The 15,334-nt window shown below is 39.4% G+C and overlaps 2 protein-coding genes across 2 annotated transcripts; one reads left to right on the top strand and one right to left on the bottom strand.

Moving 5' to 3' along the window:
• Window positions 1–504: 504 nt before the first annotated feature.
• Window positions 505–8,871, bottom strand: nup107 (nucleoporin 107). Its single transcript, XM_026363435.1, has 27 exons — window positions 8,864–8,871; window positions 8,071–8,153; window positions 7,691–7,786; window positions 7,460–7,554; window positions 7,115–7,250; window positions 6,909–7,012; window positions 6,691–6,806; window positions 6,557–6,605; window positions 6,304–6,375; window positions 6,047–6,135; window positions 5,876–5,951; window positions 5,664–5,777; window positions 5,104–5,194; window positions 4,760–4,839; window positions 4,412–4,471; window positions 4,178–4,323; window positions 3,946–3,994; window positions 3,790–3,859; window positions 3,600–3,715; window positions 3,245–3,434; window positions 3,049–3,155; window positions 2,707–2,809; window positions 2,333–2,490; window positions 1,766–1,891; window positions 1,339–1,452; window positions 863–1,030; window positions 505–711 (listed from the first exon to the last, which is right to left on the bottom strand). The coding sequence occupies exons 1-27, from the start codon at window positions 8,869–8,871 to the stop codon at window positions 604–606; spliced, it is 2,724 nt and encodes a 907-aa protein (XP_026219220.1). The 3' UTR covers window positions 505–603.
• Window positions 8,872–9,600: 729 nt separating this feature from the next.
• Window positions 9,601–15,175, top strand: slc35e3 (solute carrier family 35 member E3). The gene is made up of 8 exons (XM_026363466.1): window positions 9,601–9,863; window positions 10,982–11,455; window positions 12,156–12,266; window positions 12,384–12,443; window positions 12,812–12,910; window positions 13,132–13,214; window positions 13,643–13,727; window positions 13,845–15,175. The coding sequence occupies exons 2-8, from the start codon at window positions 11,054–11,056 to the stop codon at window positions 13,944–13,946; spliced, it is 942 nt and encodes a 313-aa protein (XP_026219251.1). The 5' UTR covers window positions 9,601–9,863; window positions 10,982–11,053; the 3' UTR covers window positions 13,947–15,175.
• The last annotated feature ends 159 nt before the right edge of the window (window positions 15,176–15,334 follow it).

The raw sequence follows: 15,334 nt of genomic DNA, 5'->3' as shown, positions 1-15,334 counted from the left end.
TCTACTTAAACGAAGTTGAAATTAAACTGTAACCTAAATAAAAATAAAGGATTATATGAAAAAAGTGGTTCCTGTGACTGTTTTATATAGTTAGATCTTTACTCTAGATGCAACAGTGTATGATATTGTATGTGTAATGGTGTAAAAAGTACAATATACAACTTTATTCTTAAAAAAATAATAATAATTACTTGGAAAGCGACTTTTAGTCAAATGTATTTTTTCCTCAAAAAGTACAAATGTTTGTTACTATAACAAAATATTACTCTCAAAATATTCTATAATAAATTTTTGAAATATGACTTGTTTTATTTTTGTTAAATTAATGACTTAATATTCCATATTTTTAATAATCAGTGGCCCTAATATTTTGTAACGATAAATTAACATTTACATATAACAGAGTTTGATATTAGTGCTTAAACAATATGCACATTTACACGTGTATACAAAGACAAGACATAGTAAAAGAAGATGCTTCAAATAAAGTTCACACAATGTAAATACAGAAAACACAGGCTTTTATTTAGAAAAAACAATTAAGACAATTCAACAAAAAGTGATTCACACAATGCCATGTGTGTGTGTATTTTTGTTGTGTGTTCATGGCTGTAACTCGTAGCCCAGTGGGTCGAGTCCTCGGTCCAACAAAGACAGTGACGACTCCCTTAACTTCTGAAGAAACCTCCTCAGCTCCTCTTTTGAGAAAACCTGATTTTTTTGGAGAGAGGCAAGCATTGTAAAACAATCAAAACACAAACCTTTAAAGAATAATGCATGAATGTATCACACTACTTAAAGTGAGTATGAAATTCCTGCTAGAAAACTTTTATGATCTGTGTCTGAAAAGAGCTGTGTTTACCTGGTACAGACGGTGCTGATCAGATGAGATGATGTCAGCAAGTCGCAGCGCCTCCTGGTGTCTGGACGAGTTCTGCAGCACACTGAGCAGCAAGAAGCTCAGGCGAGGCAAACACAGAGAGCGCAATGCTGTCATCTGGTGTCTGCGCTCCGAGTCCTGCTCTGAATCCTACAAAACCAAATCAAGCAAACAATTCACCAACACAGTAAGTTGGCACAATTTTTTATGAAAATGTTTCTGTTTGTAGGTTGTACATTCTCTGTTTTTGCAAAAACAGGAAATATAGTAATAATAGCTAAATATAATGTATATCAACACTAGCAAATGTAAAGGAGTTTCAACAGAGCAAAAAAATATTATTTCTGGACACTATTTCCTTCAGTAAAAACATGGCTTTGGCTCCTTAGTTCCACAACAGTTCATGTGAAAGTAACACCCTAAATGTTTTATTTGTGTGATCAGTGGTAAAGAGTGACCTGTCTGTTGTCAACCATCCAGCCTCCATCTACGAACAGCAGCACGTTGTAGATTCTTTCTTTCACATCTTCTGTCAGAACATCCAAACGGCATGACCAGGCAGACAGTGAGGCCTGACACACACAAAATGACAGTAAGCACAAATTATGAAATCAAAAGCAAATTTACACAAACGTATATTTGCACATTTTGTGTATGGGTCTTGTGTTTTATTGTAAACAAAGGTTGTGTGTATAACATGTGACCATTTAAAATGATTTTTTATTATATTTAAGCTTGGTAGTTGCAGCCACATTAACTGGTTCCTCTACAGCCCTCTGTAGCTGATTTACTGTTTTTCTCTGTACATCAGTACAATAGTGTAAAACTACTGTCAGGATAATGTCACAAATGCCCATGTGCATATGTGTGAGTGTGTGTGTATACCTGGTACTCCTTTTCTCTCATCTCATTGGCTACTCTCTCTGTGAATTTGACCTCAGGAGCAAGTGTTGGTTTCTGCGGGGCAGAGCTACTATGGCTGAACCACTCAGTGAAGGCCTCGTGGGCTTCCTGTAAGACCAGTAAAGAATTGAATAAACCTTAATAAACCTGCAGAACAGACTGAAGTCATGCTGTAAATTACAGTATTAGCAGTACTCTATTCTCTAGCCTGAAGCTTCTTATAGCCTGACTTTGCAAGAACATCTTTCTAGGTTTTAGTTTGTGTCTCAAACACACTAAAATATCTCAACACTATTAATAAGGCCAAGAGGGTGGTGGTCCTCAGATTTTTACTCGGGCACCACCAGCAGGTAAAATCTTTCATTTATTTTGTGAAATATCCCTACACCTACTCGATAGATTGGCGCAAAATTTTGTACAGATATTTGCAGGGTCCAAACAACATATCTCACTACTTTAGCCATCCCCTCACTTTTGCTGTAGATAGAATATTACTGCTGCTAAACCACTGGTATAATTATTATTTTATAAAAGAGACTCTAAACAGACCAGGTAGGCTCTGATACACAGGTGTTCTCGGATGGCATTCTCGTCTTCAGCAGGCAAGGTGGCCTGCCCGATCCCTGCCCACTGGGAGTAAATCTCCTTCATTGAATCCTCTGGAACTTTTGAGAACACCGCCTTGGCTGCATCATGCTTCTGCAGGGCTACAAAATTAAGAGAAAAGCAGTCAGGCAGACAGAAAAATTCAATTCAATAGATAGTGAAAATCTATTGAATTAAACACAAGGTGATACTACCTTGAGTACATTGTTTTGTCAACCAACTAAAACCAAAACCTTGTTGAACAATCCAACACCTCTATTATTCTGTCCTCTACATACAAGCCTTTGATTATTTATTATTAGGTACAAAACAATTACCGAGAAATTTCCTCATGATGGCGTTGGACTGCTTTAGGCTCTCGGCCCGATGGGCTGCGTCAAAAAGCAGCCAATCGATAACATCAATCTTCTTTTGATCCTCCTGTTAAATCACAGCATGTACACATTACAGTGTGAAGCCAAACAAAACAGAATGTAACCTTGTTTTTTTTTTTTTTTTACATATTGTGCATCGCAACTTTGCTTGAGTCTGAATTAAAAACCTGCCTTGAATGGGACTTGCAAAAGACGCTTTAGTGTACATATTTTTAAAATTGTAAATTTTAATGTGCAATGAAGAAATAGTTTTTAGTCAAACTGCATTATATTTTTACTTTGTACCTTTGTAGTTCCAGTTTCAAGTGTCTGGCTGTGATGTGTGAAGTCCGAGTCATCTCTCTCTCTTACAGTCTCCACCACCAGCTTGGTTATTGCAGCCACATCGAGACCTGAACAGAACAAGCATTCCTTATTCTTTCATTCTTAATGTTTGCTGTCTTACTGTGATACTGCATACGTTTCATTTTTGTCTGTTTACCAGCATCGGCAGCGAGCTCCAGGCACCGGGGGCGGAGCTCAGTTTGGTCGACAGTCTCCAAGAAAGCGGCATACTGAGCGGTGGCAAGCTCAGCTGGTAACTGGCCAACGTAGCTTGCAACAAGTTCAGTCTGCTGATCCCGAATCAACAGGGAGATGTACGCCTTTAGCACGTCCACACACACATCCTCCTTAGGAGACAGGTGCAGAAGAATTCAGTAACATGACCAAACAGTTACCAGAAACATGCATGCATCTAAAAATTAGTGGATGTTTGACATATTGCTGTTGAACAAATCTTATGTTGAACGATATATTGTTTAGAGGCCCCATATCTTATATTTTGTCTACTTTACCTTCAACGCCAAACCAAGAGAGCGGAAAAACAGCAGAAGATGAGTCATGAAACGTAGAAGATGGGAGGGGAGAGGCTTTGAGGCTGTCAACCAATCGGAAAACTCCTCCAACAGACCTGAGAAAAACAGATTAAGGATGAGGGTTACGAATGGTCTTCTGAAATTTCAAAGTGAGGTGAGGGGGTCTTACCATCCAGGTCTCCCACGATGACAAACTTCTGGATGACATGGTAATGCTCTCTTGTCTCCTCCAACACCCTCTGCACGCACACACACAGAAACAAAGTGGTTAAATGTCATATTCAGTCAATAATAACCAATAACATTCAGCTTGTTTGAGTTTCACCTTCGATTCAGAGGCCTGGAGTTCATCAAAAACCTTTTCCATGGTCCAACTGTGGACAAACAGTGATATTATCAACGATATTAGTAAGTGTAGGTTGTTTTGTTTTTTTAATGGTTACTTATGCATCGTATAGATGAACCGTTTGGGTTAATAAGACCGAAAGGATGTAATACATTTAAAGTAAGTCATATCTGTTATCTTATTTCTGTGTGTGTGTGTGTGTGTGTCATACTTAGCCTCCAGGTATTCTCGTGGCAGTGTCTCCACCTCCTGATGAGCCATACCCGATGACATCAAGTCTTTTTCAACCAGCGAGTCGACCATCACTCTGAAGTAGGCCCACACACAGTCCTCCCAAGATTCACACACTGCGAGGAGCTGAAAAACACAGAAACACACGTTACCTGCTAATCTGTATCATATTAACATGAATTAGATATTTACATACAATCTCATATTAAATTACCGGTTTGAGATTTCCACTCAGGCTGGCATAGATTGCTCTCTCATATCTGTTTAGCTGCTCCTAAAACACAAAAAGCAGATTAACAATCAGTAGCGTTGTATTTCTTTCACTTTTCAAGTCTTTTTACCAAAGGTACTAAACATGTAGACATGTTTTTTAAGTGTCATTTACATTAACATTTAGGTCATATGGCAGAAGCATTTATCCAAAGTGATTTACGGCGGTGAGCTTACCACTACACTATCCAGCCATCAAACATTAATGAATAAGTATATTTCATAATTAGTATATAAGTATGTTCTAAGTAGTGGAAACCGGTTTATGAAACAGCTTAAATATCTGTTGTACCTCCTCTGCCATTCTCCAGCAGCATGCCTTCCAGATTCCTCTTTGAGGATTTCCTTCAACAGGCTGCAACTCAATACTTCCTGCACAGAGAAGAGGAAGGGATAGTGGCAGAGACAGGCACAAGTTTAGGCACAACAATTATCAATTGGAAGCAGAGCAGCACTGTGTAGTAGTAGGTCTGAACAATTAGTTTTGAACATAAACTTTATGCTTTGTGTTAGTTATGGTCACTGAAAATTCTCAAAACAAATTAAAGTAACATTATCATGAGGTGTGTGTGTACACTTTGCACACTGTGCCAAGAATCTGTTAATTACTCAGATCAAATTGGGGTCTAAGTTTACCTGAGGTCATGTTGGGATCATGGTAAAGTTTCCAGCCTTCCAGAGTTGCTGCTCTCCATGCCTGGCCACAGCGTTTACACAACCTCTGAGCCTACAAATACACACACACACTCCGTCCATTTACAGTCCATTTAGTCCTCATACTGTATTATATCATTTCAACTGGTGTTGGATCTGGCAGACTTAGTTTCAAAGTGCCTTTGAATTCTTTAATCAAATTTAAGATGGTAGAATGGTTTGAAAGAAGGAAAGTGGATGCATCATCCTCTGTCAGAGTAGCAAATGAGGTGAGAGATATGTTGTGAGATGACGTTGGTAGTGTCTCCATTTGAAAAAGGGAACGGGGAGCTGGTGGCTGCCACATTATTGCTAAAGAAGATGGCAAAGTCATCAGCAGTTAGAGAGGTGGAGGGAGTTAGAGGATATTAGTGTGTTAGGCAGGTAATGCGAAGCCAAGTTCATCTCATGTCATCTCAGGCATGTTTCTATAGTCATTAACTTGTTTACACCAGCCCTTAAAAATAGAAAAATCTATCCCTCGTCTAACTCTATCTTCATACCTCTTCAGTCATTCCAGCTCTGATCAGGGTGAACAGGTTCTTCAGCAGCCGAGCATCATCCTCTCGGTCCAGGTCAGCCAGGGGGCGCTGTTGCCGGAGAGGAGCATCTGGGTCCTGTGTACAAACACACATGCCCGCACAGAAAATCTCACTCTATATATCAAGAAACACAAAGGATGGGTTTGTTTTGCTATTGTGGTAATAAGACTCACCAGCTCAGTGACAAGAGGAACAGTGAAGGCAGTGCCACTCTTCCTCCTCATTTTCAACGCATGGAGGGTGTTCTCCCTAAGCACACAAACACACACACCAACAGTCTGCTGTGCTCAATTTTAATCCAGCAGAACCTACTGCAGACTTGAAGTTAAAACACCACCACTCACCAGCAGACGTTTTTGGCATAGTATTCTATATTATCAGCAAAGTCTCCAATCTGATCCTTGGCAATGCTCTCCAGCCAATCAACAACCAGCTGCAACGCAGTGAGTAGGCAGAAATTAATTTACAGTAGGTAGTTTTTATTAACCTACTGTTTTTATGTGTATATTCATTTTGGTAATGAAAAGAGTTTAAATGTAGACTTCCACTTCACCAGTGAAGCAAGTAAAGATAGCTAGATAGCTTTGTGTGCATTTGTTACCTGGCTTTGTCGTATGACAGCATCCCGCTGAAAAAGCTGCTCCACTACAACCTTCTCACTCTCACTGGGAACCTAAACACACACAGAGACACCAACACAATTTTAATCTCAACATGTAAATGTGCAACGGTAACTACTTTCTGCTGTCTACGAGTAAAAAAATCATAGCAATCATGTATTGTAGATTAATAAATGTGTCTGTGTGTTCATGTGGCAGTGTGCTATTGGCCCACAATGTGAAAAGTTTACTCACAACCATGTCTGTCATTAGATCATCTTCCAAAGCCAACTGAACACGATCCCTGAAAAAATGGTAGTGATAAATCAGAGACGGAGTCCTCAGCTAGACAGACAAACCAGCTAGTAGAACTTCATGTGGACAGATACCTGTAGAGTGAGGTGATGAGTCTCCAGGAGCAGCTCTCCTGCTGCAGCAGCCAGCGGACTCCTGCTGTTTTACTGTTCTGACCTGCTCTGAGGACCACAGACTGCAGCACATCCACCTTAAATGTTGTGACGTGACATGGTGAGTAAATAATCAGAAACAGGTAGAAGTGAATTTAAAGGAATGGTTTAACATTATGGCAACACACACAAAAACCTACCTTATCTTGACAAAGTGTCTGGTAATCCTCTAGCAGCTCAAAAACAGCAGAGGATGAATGTTTCAGGAAGGATCCAAGAAACTCTGGGAAAAGACTGGCAGCGGCTGAAAAGGTTCAACAGTTTAGCGTTAACAGTAGATTAAATTGTTGTTTCCAAACTAAGAGCAGAGTCACAGCGATGACTAGGGGGTGTTCGTTTTACTCACCGGCCTCTCCTGGATCGTCCTCCTTTAGTAAGGCAGAACTAAGATTGGTGATGTCATCTGTGAAGAAACTGGTGTTCTCTAATCCAGAAACTGGGGAGGTGTACATGCTGTTGGTCCAGTCACTGTCATCCAAATTCTACACAGACAGAGAGACAGACACACACACACACTAGGGTAAACAACAAGTTTAAAAGAATCGTGGATTTTCCATGGGATGAAGTGATTTATAAAAAGTACTTTAAGCCCTTGTTAAGAACAAGTGTCACAGAAAACAGTCAACAGAATTTGAAATAAGAAAATGTTTTTGCAGGAGGTCCAGTGATTGAGTGATTGTTTGAGTCTTACCAGACTGCTAGGTGCATTCCTGGGTGTGTGGGTGTAACGAGGTGTTCGACCACCTGGAGCCAAAATGGAGGAAACATCTGGAACCCTGGGAGTTACTAGGAAAGAGATGTGGGGACATAATGTGAGAATGGGATGGGGTTTACTTATATTCAGGTCCATCAGGTATGATCTGGGCTTTCATTTGGGGTTGAATTCAGATCTTTACTGAACCAGTGTATGTGTGTGTCCTACCAGCCTGTCTGAACAGTGAAGCAGGAGTGGCCCTCAGCAGGGATCGTGCTGGTGTTACTGTAGAAACAACAGGGCTGCCGCTGCCAGGTGATGGAACTGAGACCAACAGTCAGGTAAACAACAGTTCTGACATTATCAACAAATACGTTTCCCATTTTAAGTAATGACAGTAGCGACAAATACCTGTTGCGCTTTTAAGTAAAATTCTAATCTGCCACTATTCATTATCCTCTTCTAATGATTATATTCTGAAGTGTTTGGTATGTCTGTTTGTTCAGTGCCGAAGGGTTCCTTCTCAACTCCAATAATTTGTACTAAAATCCTTAACAGCAATAGGTCTAATGACAAGCACACAACACAATATTCAAGCTAGAGGATACAGGCTACTTTCTTCCTTCTCCTACGGGCAGCGATCGTCACCTCATCATCTCGAACCACCGGAGAAGGCAGCTCATTCTGACCCCTAGAAAACAAAATTGGTATGAAAATGTTATCACTTATATGTAACCAGGTGAATATCAAGCTGCCATGTAGTATGCATCTGTAAATTAAGTTTATAAAGTCAGTTTTTCCTATGTTTTTTTTGTTGTTGTCAGTATCAGTTAATTGTGACTAGCAGTACAACACCTTCATCAACAATCCAATCTGATCATTTATTCTTTAAGAAGACTGTAAGGAAAATATGCATGACAGATTAGTGAATGAGTAATAATCCAATCAGATAATATATAATACTGTTCGCAGTGTATCTGACACCGCTAAGTTTAGCTTTAGTGTTAACAGTTATGCTAAGTAACAACAACAAAATCGCCTGTTATTAGTTTGATTAGCAACAATGCCATTTAGTTATTTATTTAAGCAGTCAGTTACCAGCTGTCGTTCATTAAATCAAATTATTGACTGTGAACGATGTTGTTAGAAGCTGCGGCTAAAGATGTCAACAGTTCACAAACTAGCATTTAGCCTGTTAGCATCTGCACTGATTACGAACACAGCGATAGCCTTAACAGTGTTAGCATAATTAGCTGCAGCTAGCACAGTGCAGCAAGCTGACGCGAACTACCCAGCTCAACAACAAGCTTCTGGTGAAAAGCACAAATCACGTACACGACACAAATCAGAGACACGTTAAAGCTGATTAAAGTTTAAACATAGTGAGAGTATAAGTTTTACCAGTCCATGGTAATTAACTGTCAATTCCCGCTTTCACGAGGTTTAACAGACCGCCTCTTCTTCGTGGGTATTACGTCTCTTCTTCGTCTTTAATGGAAGGTGGCAAAGTGCATTAGCGCCACCTGTTGTGCTGGAGTGTGGAGCACAAAAATATTCACTGAGCCTGTTTTGTTAAAATCAAACTTTAAGATCTCACTTAATCAATCAAATACTACGCTACCAACAATTCCCTGCAGATTTAACTATTTAACTTTGGGTCTCAGCTTTAGCCTAGAAGAAAAAAGGATTCTTCTTTCTCATATTTACTCAATTATTATCACTCTGACACCTTTAATAATAATAATAATAATAATAATACAGTTGTCATCACAGCTTTCCTGCCAGATTGATGAATTATAAATTTTGCCTGTGACCTTTCATGAGCCAGTTTCTCAATATATATTCCACATGCATCATATTGTGTTTGGGGGTGTTATTCTGTATAATTTTCCAATGTGGTGTAATTTATAAAGGGTTTATAAGCTGTAATTAACATATTTATAAGTGGTTAAACATAACTAATTCATGCTTTCTTTAGTTGCTACCCTTTTCTCTCTTAGTCTGTCACTGTGCCGCTTTATCATCTAATTTCCCTATAGGATTAACAAAGTATTAGTTTTTATTATCTTATACTAACAAGGATCAGTACCCTCCAGTCCTTTAGCAGTCGCTGTTGTTCAACACACCCGCAGTGGACGGAGTTAAACACGGAGGAAACAGGAACACACAGCCGGGGTTTGAACCAGAAACCACGGCTGCACTCAGCAGGAGAGCAGCGAAGGAATTCTTCCAGCGCAGCAGCGGGGATTCGTCCGTGCGAAGGCCGGGATTGGAGCTTCGTCCGCCGCGGTGGGGGTGCACGCACAGCTCGGTAACTCACGGTTGATTTTTGGCCGGAGACAGCCAGGCACAGGCGGGGAGAGGAGAAGCAGGGACACCGATGGACAGTTATAGACCACAGGTAAACTTTTCTTATTGCGTGGCACAATCAGAGACGGGCAGGACAGACAGACAGACAGTGGGGAAATTAGTGGCGTTTGGATAAAATGAACTAATATGTTCAGACTTACCAAACATACTTATCATCTTAAAACTGTGGTGTAAATTAACGACAACGCCCATAGTTGAACCTGTAATTTCTAGTTTTAAGTTTTACTGCTAGTTACTTCATGTGAGTGTTCAGACATTCACGCCGAACTTCATTTAAAAAAACGTCATTTTACAGTGAACTGTTCCAAACCACAAACTCTTCTCTCACCTGTCTTCTTTAGTTATTTTACAGGTTAGTAAAAACATTTGGGAATAAAAAATTACTCTTGTTTCTCTTTGTGTATTGCATTCTGCTACTTCCTACTGAATTTTAGTGTTATATATTAAATATTGTAGTTTCTACTTTTTATTTTAAAACTGTCTTAAATGATAAATTAACTTTCTTAGTTTCAAGTATCAAAAGTGAAAGTAAATTTACCAATTTCAGTATTTTTCTTAATAGATTTTAGAATATCTTTTAGTCTATTATTTTAGTTTCCTAAACTGATCATATGTTTTATACTGTGTATATAAAATTCTATATAAATCTCAATTTGCCAAGTTATCTTTAACTAAAGCTGTAGTACAGCATAGCCTTATGAAAGCTAGTTAAAAGTATAAAACAAAGTAAAAGTACAACATACATACAACAGCAGTATTATTAGGTGATTGGAGCCAGATTGTTGAATATAAAACGTAGTAAAATTTCCGAAATAAGTGTTATATATTATATTAAAATTGTATATTCTAATGTTGATGCAAAATTATGAAAACATTTTTATGTTATGGTGGAAGTGAAATCCATTTTGTAGTCTGGTTTATAATAAACATAATATTGTATTAACAGATAAGGTTTTTGTTATCTGAAGCTACAAAGGAACTTGTGACTATAGTGGTTTAATAAGTACAATATATTTATGAGTTAATGATGTAACTGTTAAAGAAATGGTGCTTCATTAGCTCAAAGCAATAAAGTACTGAAAAGAAAACATAATTGAAAATGTACAAATCATTTCAGAATTTTTAACATTACATTTATTATTTCTGCAGTGTGAATAGCTAGCTCAGCTAAGTTAAACAAAGCTCAGCTGGGTAAAGCTAAGCCAGGAGCCTTCCAGAACCATGGCTGATCGACTCTTTGGCTTTTCAGCCAACAGGCGCATCGTCGCCGGCCTGCTGGTCAACCTGTTGTCCTCCATCTGCATTGTCTTTATCAACAAGTGGATCTATGTGCACTATGGCTTCCCTAACATGACCTTGACCCTTGTTCACTTTGTGGTCACTTGGCTGGGACTCTACATCTGTAACAAAATGGACATTTTCTCGCCAAAAAGCCTTCCCATTCGCAGGATTGTGTGGTTGGCTCTGAGCTTCTGCGGGTTTGTGGCCTTCACCAACCTTTCCCTGCAGAACAACTCGATAGGCACGTACCAGCTGGCGAAAGCCATGACCACCCCTGTCATCATCCTCATCCAGACCACCTACTACAAGAAGACCTTCTCCACCAAAATCAAATTGACACTGGTAAGAAAAGCACACATGATCTCCTTGTTACAGAAACATACATAAAACATCTCAGAGTGTCATGTGTTGCATGTAAATTCAGTTTAATGAGATGGAGAAACTCTTCTAACAGTGTCACTGTCTACACAGCCAAGAAAGAATATTCAAGAAAGAAGCCGCTGATCTAAATTTGACACTTTCAAGCATGAATAAAAACATTGCAGTTGACCACATAGACAGAGAATAAAAGCCTTCTGGGTGGAAGTTATGTGGTGAGATCTTAGAAAGACTTGTTGTTTGGCCACAGTGACTAGAGGTATAATTGGAAAAGTACATTTAAGGCATTCCACACCAAGAACAATGTGGTATCATCATGCTCTGAGGCTGTTTTGCTGCCAGTGGACCGGATACATTGCACAGATTGAGAATTACCTCAGAAATCTACTCCCTTACTAGCACCAAACAAATAAAGCAAAATGTAAAAAATGTCTTAAAAGCCCCAAAAGTAAAGGATATGGGGTTTTATCGTCTATTTTTAACTCCCACTTAACCAGCACTGTAATCATGCAACTGTGTCCTCTCCCATTCCTTTCATCCATCTCATGGATCAAGAATACAGACTAAATGGAAGAAAAGTTTGAAGTTCTGGCTGATGACAGCAGGATAGCTTGTTGAATTTAGCTGCTGTAGAATGTTGTGGTTCATTTGTCCGTTTCCACAGGTGCCAATAACGTTAGGCGTGATACTAAACTCATACTATGACGTGCGGTTCAACCTCTTGGGGACAGTGTTTGCATCGCTGGGAGTTCTGGTAACATCGCTTTACCAAGTGGTGAGTAAAAATGCACCCTGAAATAAAATGTCTCCAAGACAGGAAAAACTAAGTGAATCTGACAAAACTAAAATGACTATCTTTCTCCTCGTCTGTCTGTCTCTCTCTCTCTCTCAGTGGGTGGGGGCTAAACAACATGAGCTCCAGGTGAACTCAATGCAGCTTCTGTACTATCAGGTATGATTCAACACCAGATGTAATATCATTAGCAGCACAGCTTTGTAATTTGATGATAGCAGAAGTGTAACAGCACCTTGATAGAACGTGGCGCTGTAGGTGTGTCAGTGACAGGGCTGTTTAATACTCAGTATCTTATGACAGAGAATCACATTAGTATTAACTTGTAGACTTGTTCTCTATTTGGGACCAGTAATGTTAGTACTATTCCCTGTGGAAAATGAACTACCAAAGGCGAGTAGAGTAGAGTTGTGGCAGTACCAAACACTGATCTGGGACTGTATTTGCGTCTAGCTGGTTGTATTCTGGTTTTGATGATTAATGGTGACATGATAACAGCAGTGTTAACTCTGTGTTTACCCTGTCAGGCTCCTCTGTCATCGGGCTTCCTCCTCTGTATTGTTCCTTTCTTTGAGCCACTGACTGGAGACGGAGGCATATTTGGACCGTGGTCCCTGCCTGCTCTGGTGAGACTCAACTTGCCACACAGTGTGAAGACATTAGTTCCTCTACCTGCGTTTCCACCTCTGTCTTAAATGAAGTTGGAGGAGTTTTATCCACACAGAAACATCCCTGCATGTTAACTGCACATTTTAGCAAAATATCTTATTTTTGTACAAGCATTACTTACTGATCTGTAAAGCTTATCATAATTACCTGAGTTTCACTTTGTCTTTTTGTTTTGTAGTTGACAGTGCTGTTCTCAGGTGTGGTGGCGTTCCTGGTCAATCTATCCATCTACTGGATCATTGGGAACACCTCAGCTGTAACGTATCCTCAAATATGCAATGGCCCAAAGAGGCCTCTGCAGGTCTGAAGGGTGTTTTCACCAGCTTTGAGGTGTTCTTTGACAGGTCTAAGACCTTTGTTGGGCTTTTGGGGAGGTTTCTATTCTTTTTTGGAAGCGTTCTGATCATTTTAAATGCGTTTGTTCTCCAGGGATTTTGAGAAATTCTTCTTTAGGGGGCTTCCTGTTTTCATTTGTAGCTTAGTGGCACTCTTTCATACCGTTGTGAAAAGGTGTTTCAGAACATATTGAGGAGGTTTCTGGTCTTCTTGGTGAGATCTGAGGGTTGTGTGAGGAGGTTTCTGGGAATGGGTTTGTGTTTTATTTTAGCTTCTCTTGGTCTTTTTTTTTTTTTTTTTAATAGGATTCCTGGAGATTTTAGACTTTGCTTTCCTGACTCCTGAGATTGCAGATACAACATGTTTGGTCATTTCAAATTCTGCATCACTCTGATTGGAGGATACCTGCTCTTCCATGACCCGCTGTCATTCAACCAGGTGAGTCTTGCTCTGTTGCTCTAATTATCAGAAGCAGCAATTGCCTGGTTCTGATCTCACACTTATCTCATCTAAACGTGTGTTTTTTTTCTCTGTGTCCTCCTGTCTTACATTCAGGCGTTGGGGATTCTCTGTACTCTGGCAGGTATCCTGTCTTACACTCATTTCAAGCTGGTTGAACAGGAGGAGGGAAAGAGCCGTCTGGCTCAAAGACCGTAGGCTGTCAAACAGCTACAGGGCAGCATGCTATTAACTGTCCATAGTATGAGCAGCCATACAAATGTCATTATATATTTTTTATATGTTAATTATGAGTACTTTTCAGGATAGTACTCCTATTCTCCCTAAGTGAAATGGGATTAAGTGTAGAACATGCCAACAACACAACCCCTACCCTTTACACTCTTCCCATAGTTCTTCAGGCAACAACACAGTCTTTTGTTTTCTGATGCTACTGGAGACACACACTGCCATGAAAGCCAGGTAATAGTATAATAGTAATGGTACTGGTAAAATTATAATTGTGATTTATTTTCTCTACAGCTGAATACATAGCAGCTCAACACACGCACTGAAAAAAATAACAGTTGTAGTGTTAAAGTCTTTTTTTTGTCAGTTTTTAAAATTAGTATTAATAACTGCAGCATTTCAGTTTCTAGTTTTGGATTTCTCTTAGAGTCATTCAGTGTTGGTTTAATTTATTTTTTTCTTTATTTTGTGAATGATTTTTCTAACAATCTGTTAAGTTTTGTTGTAGCTGTTCGTGTGTGTGAGAGAGAGGACTCTAATCACCTGCACATAACATTTCAGGTTCGCACCTCAAGGAGGTTTGCTGATCCACCGTTTTAGTCGCGGATCAGGGGGAATGTAGGGAAGCCCAGTCAGTTCACATTTCAGGTAGTGAGGGACAGATTGAAGCGTCAGCTGCTGTCTGGTGTGTATTTAATTTCTTTTAAATTATCTACAGTAAGTCATCTTACTGCTAAAGACTTCAGCGTTTTACTTCCACAGAGATGTTTCTTTTCAGGAATCAGAAAAAGTGTGTTTTCATTGACTGGACAATGTCTGTATCTGTGATGCACATGTACCTCATCACACGACAGAAGTTGACTATTTTCATTTCGCATTATTGTGTTGGACATGTTCAGCCTGCTGAATAAAAAAACAGATTTAATGACTTTGCAGCTTTTTTTTAATGTTTTCCTGCTGATTAACTAATTGAGAAAAGCACTGTTAGTATTCAGATCTTTCATTTAAGTAAGTTAAGTAAGTTCTCTTGATCTTATCCCCTCCACTGTACATCAAACAACTACATCCACTCTAATCACAGCCAATACACAAATCACAAACACATCTCTCACAACAGGCCCCTTTCCCACCTCATTTAAACAGGCCCAGATACAATCCGTCTCGCTCACTGTGCTCTGCAAACGAACAACGTCCAGTGGTCCCCTCACCTCAAAAGATCCCAGGCATCTGCCAAATAACTAAATGTTAATGCAAATGTAAATGTATGTTATAATCTGTATCATGTTTTATTAAAAGTAATATGTTATTATAATGCAAAGTATTTTAAAACTGTATTGGGTACTTTCACTACTGTAGAC

The sequence above is a fragment of the Anabas testudineus genome, chromosome 23 (genome assembly GCF_900324465.2).
Source record: "Anabas testudineus chromosome 23, fAnaTes1.2, whole genome shotgun sequence".
Taxonomy (NCBI): Eukaryota; Metazoa; Chordata; class Actinopteri; order Anabantiformes; family Anabantidae; genus Anabas; species Anabas testudineus.
This window is presented reverse-complemented; position numbering and strand designations above follow the sequence as displayed.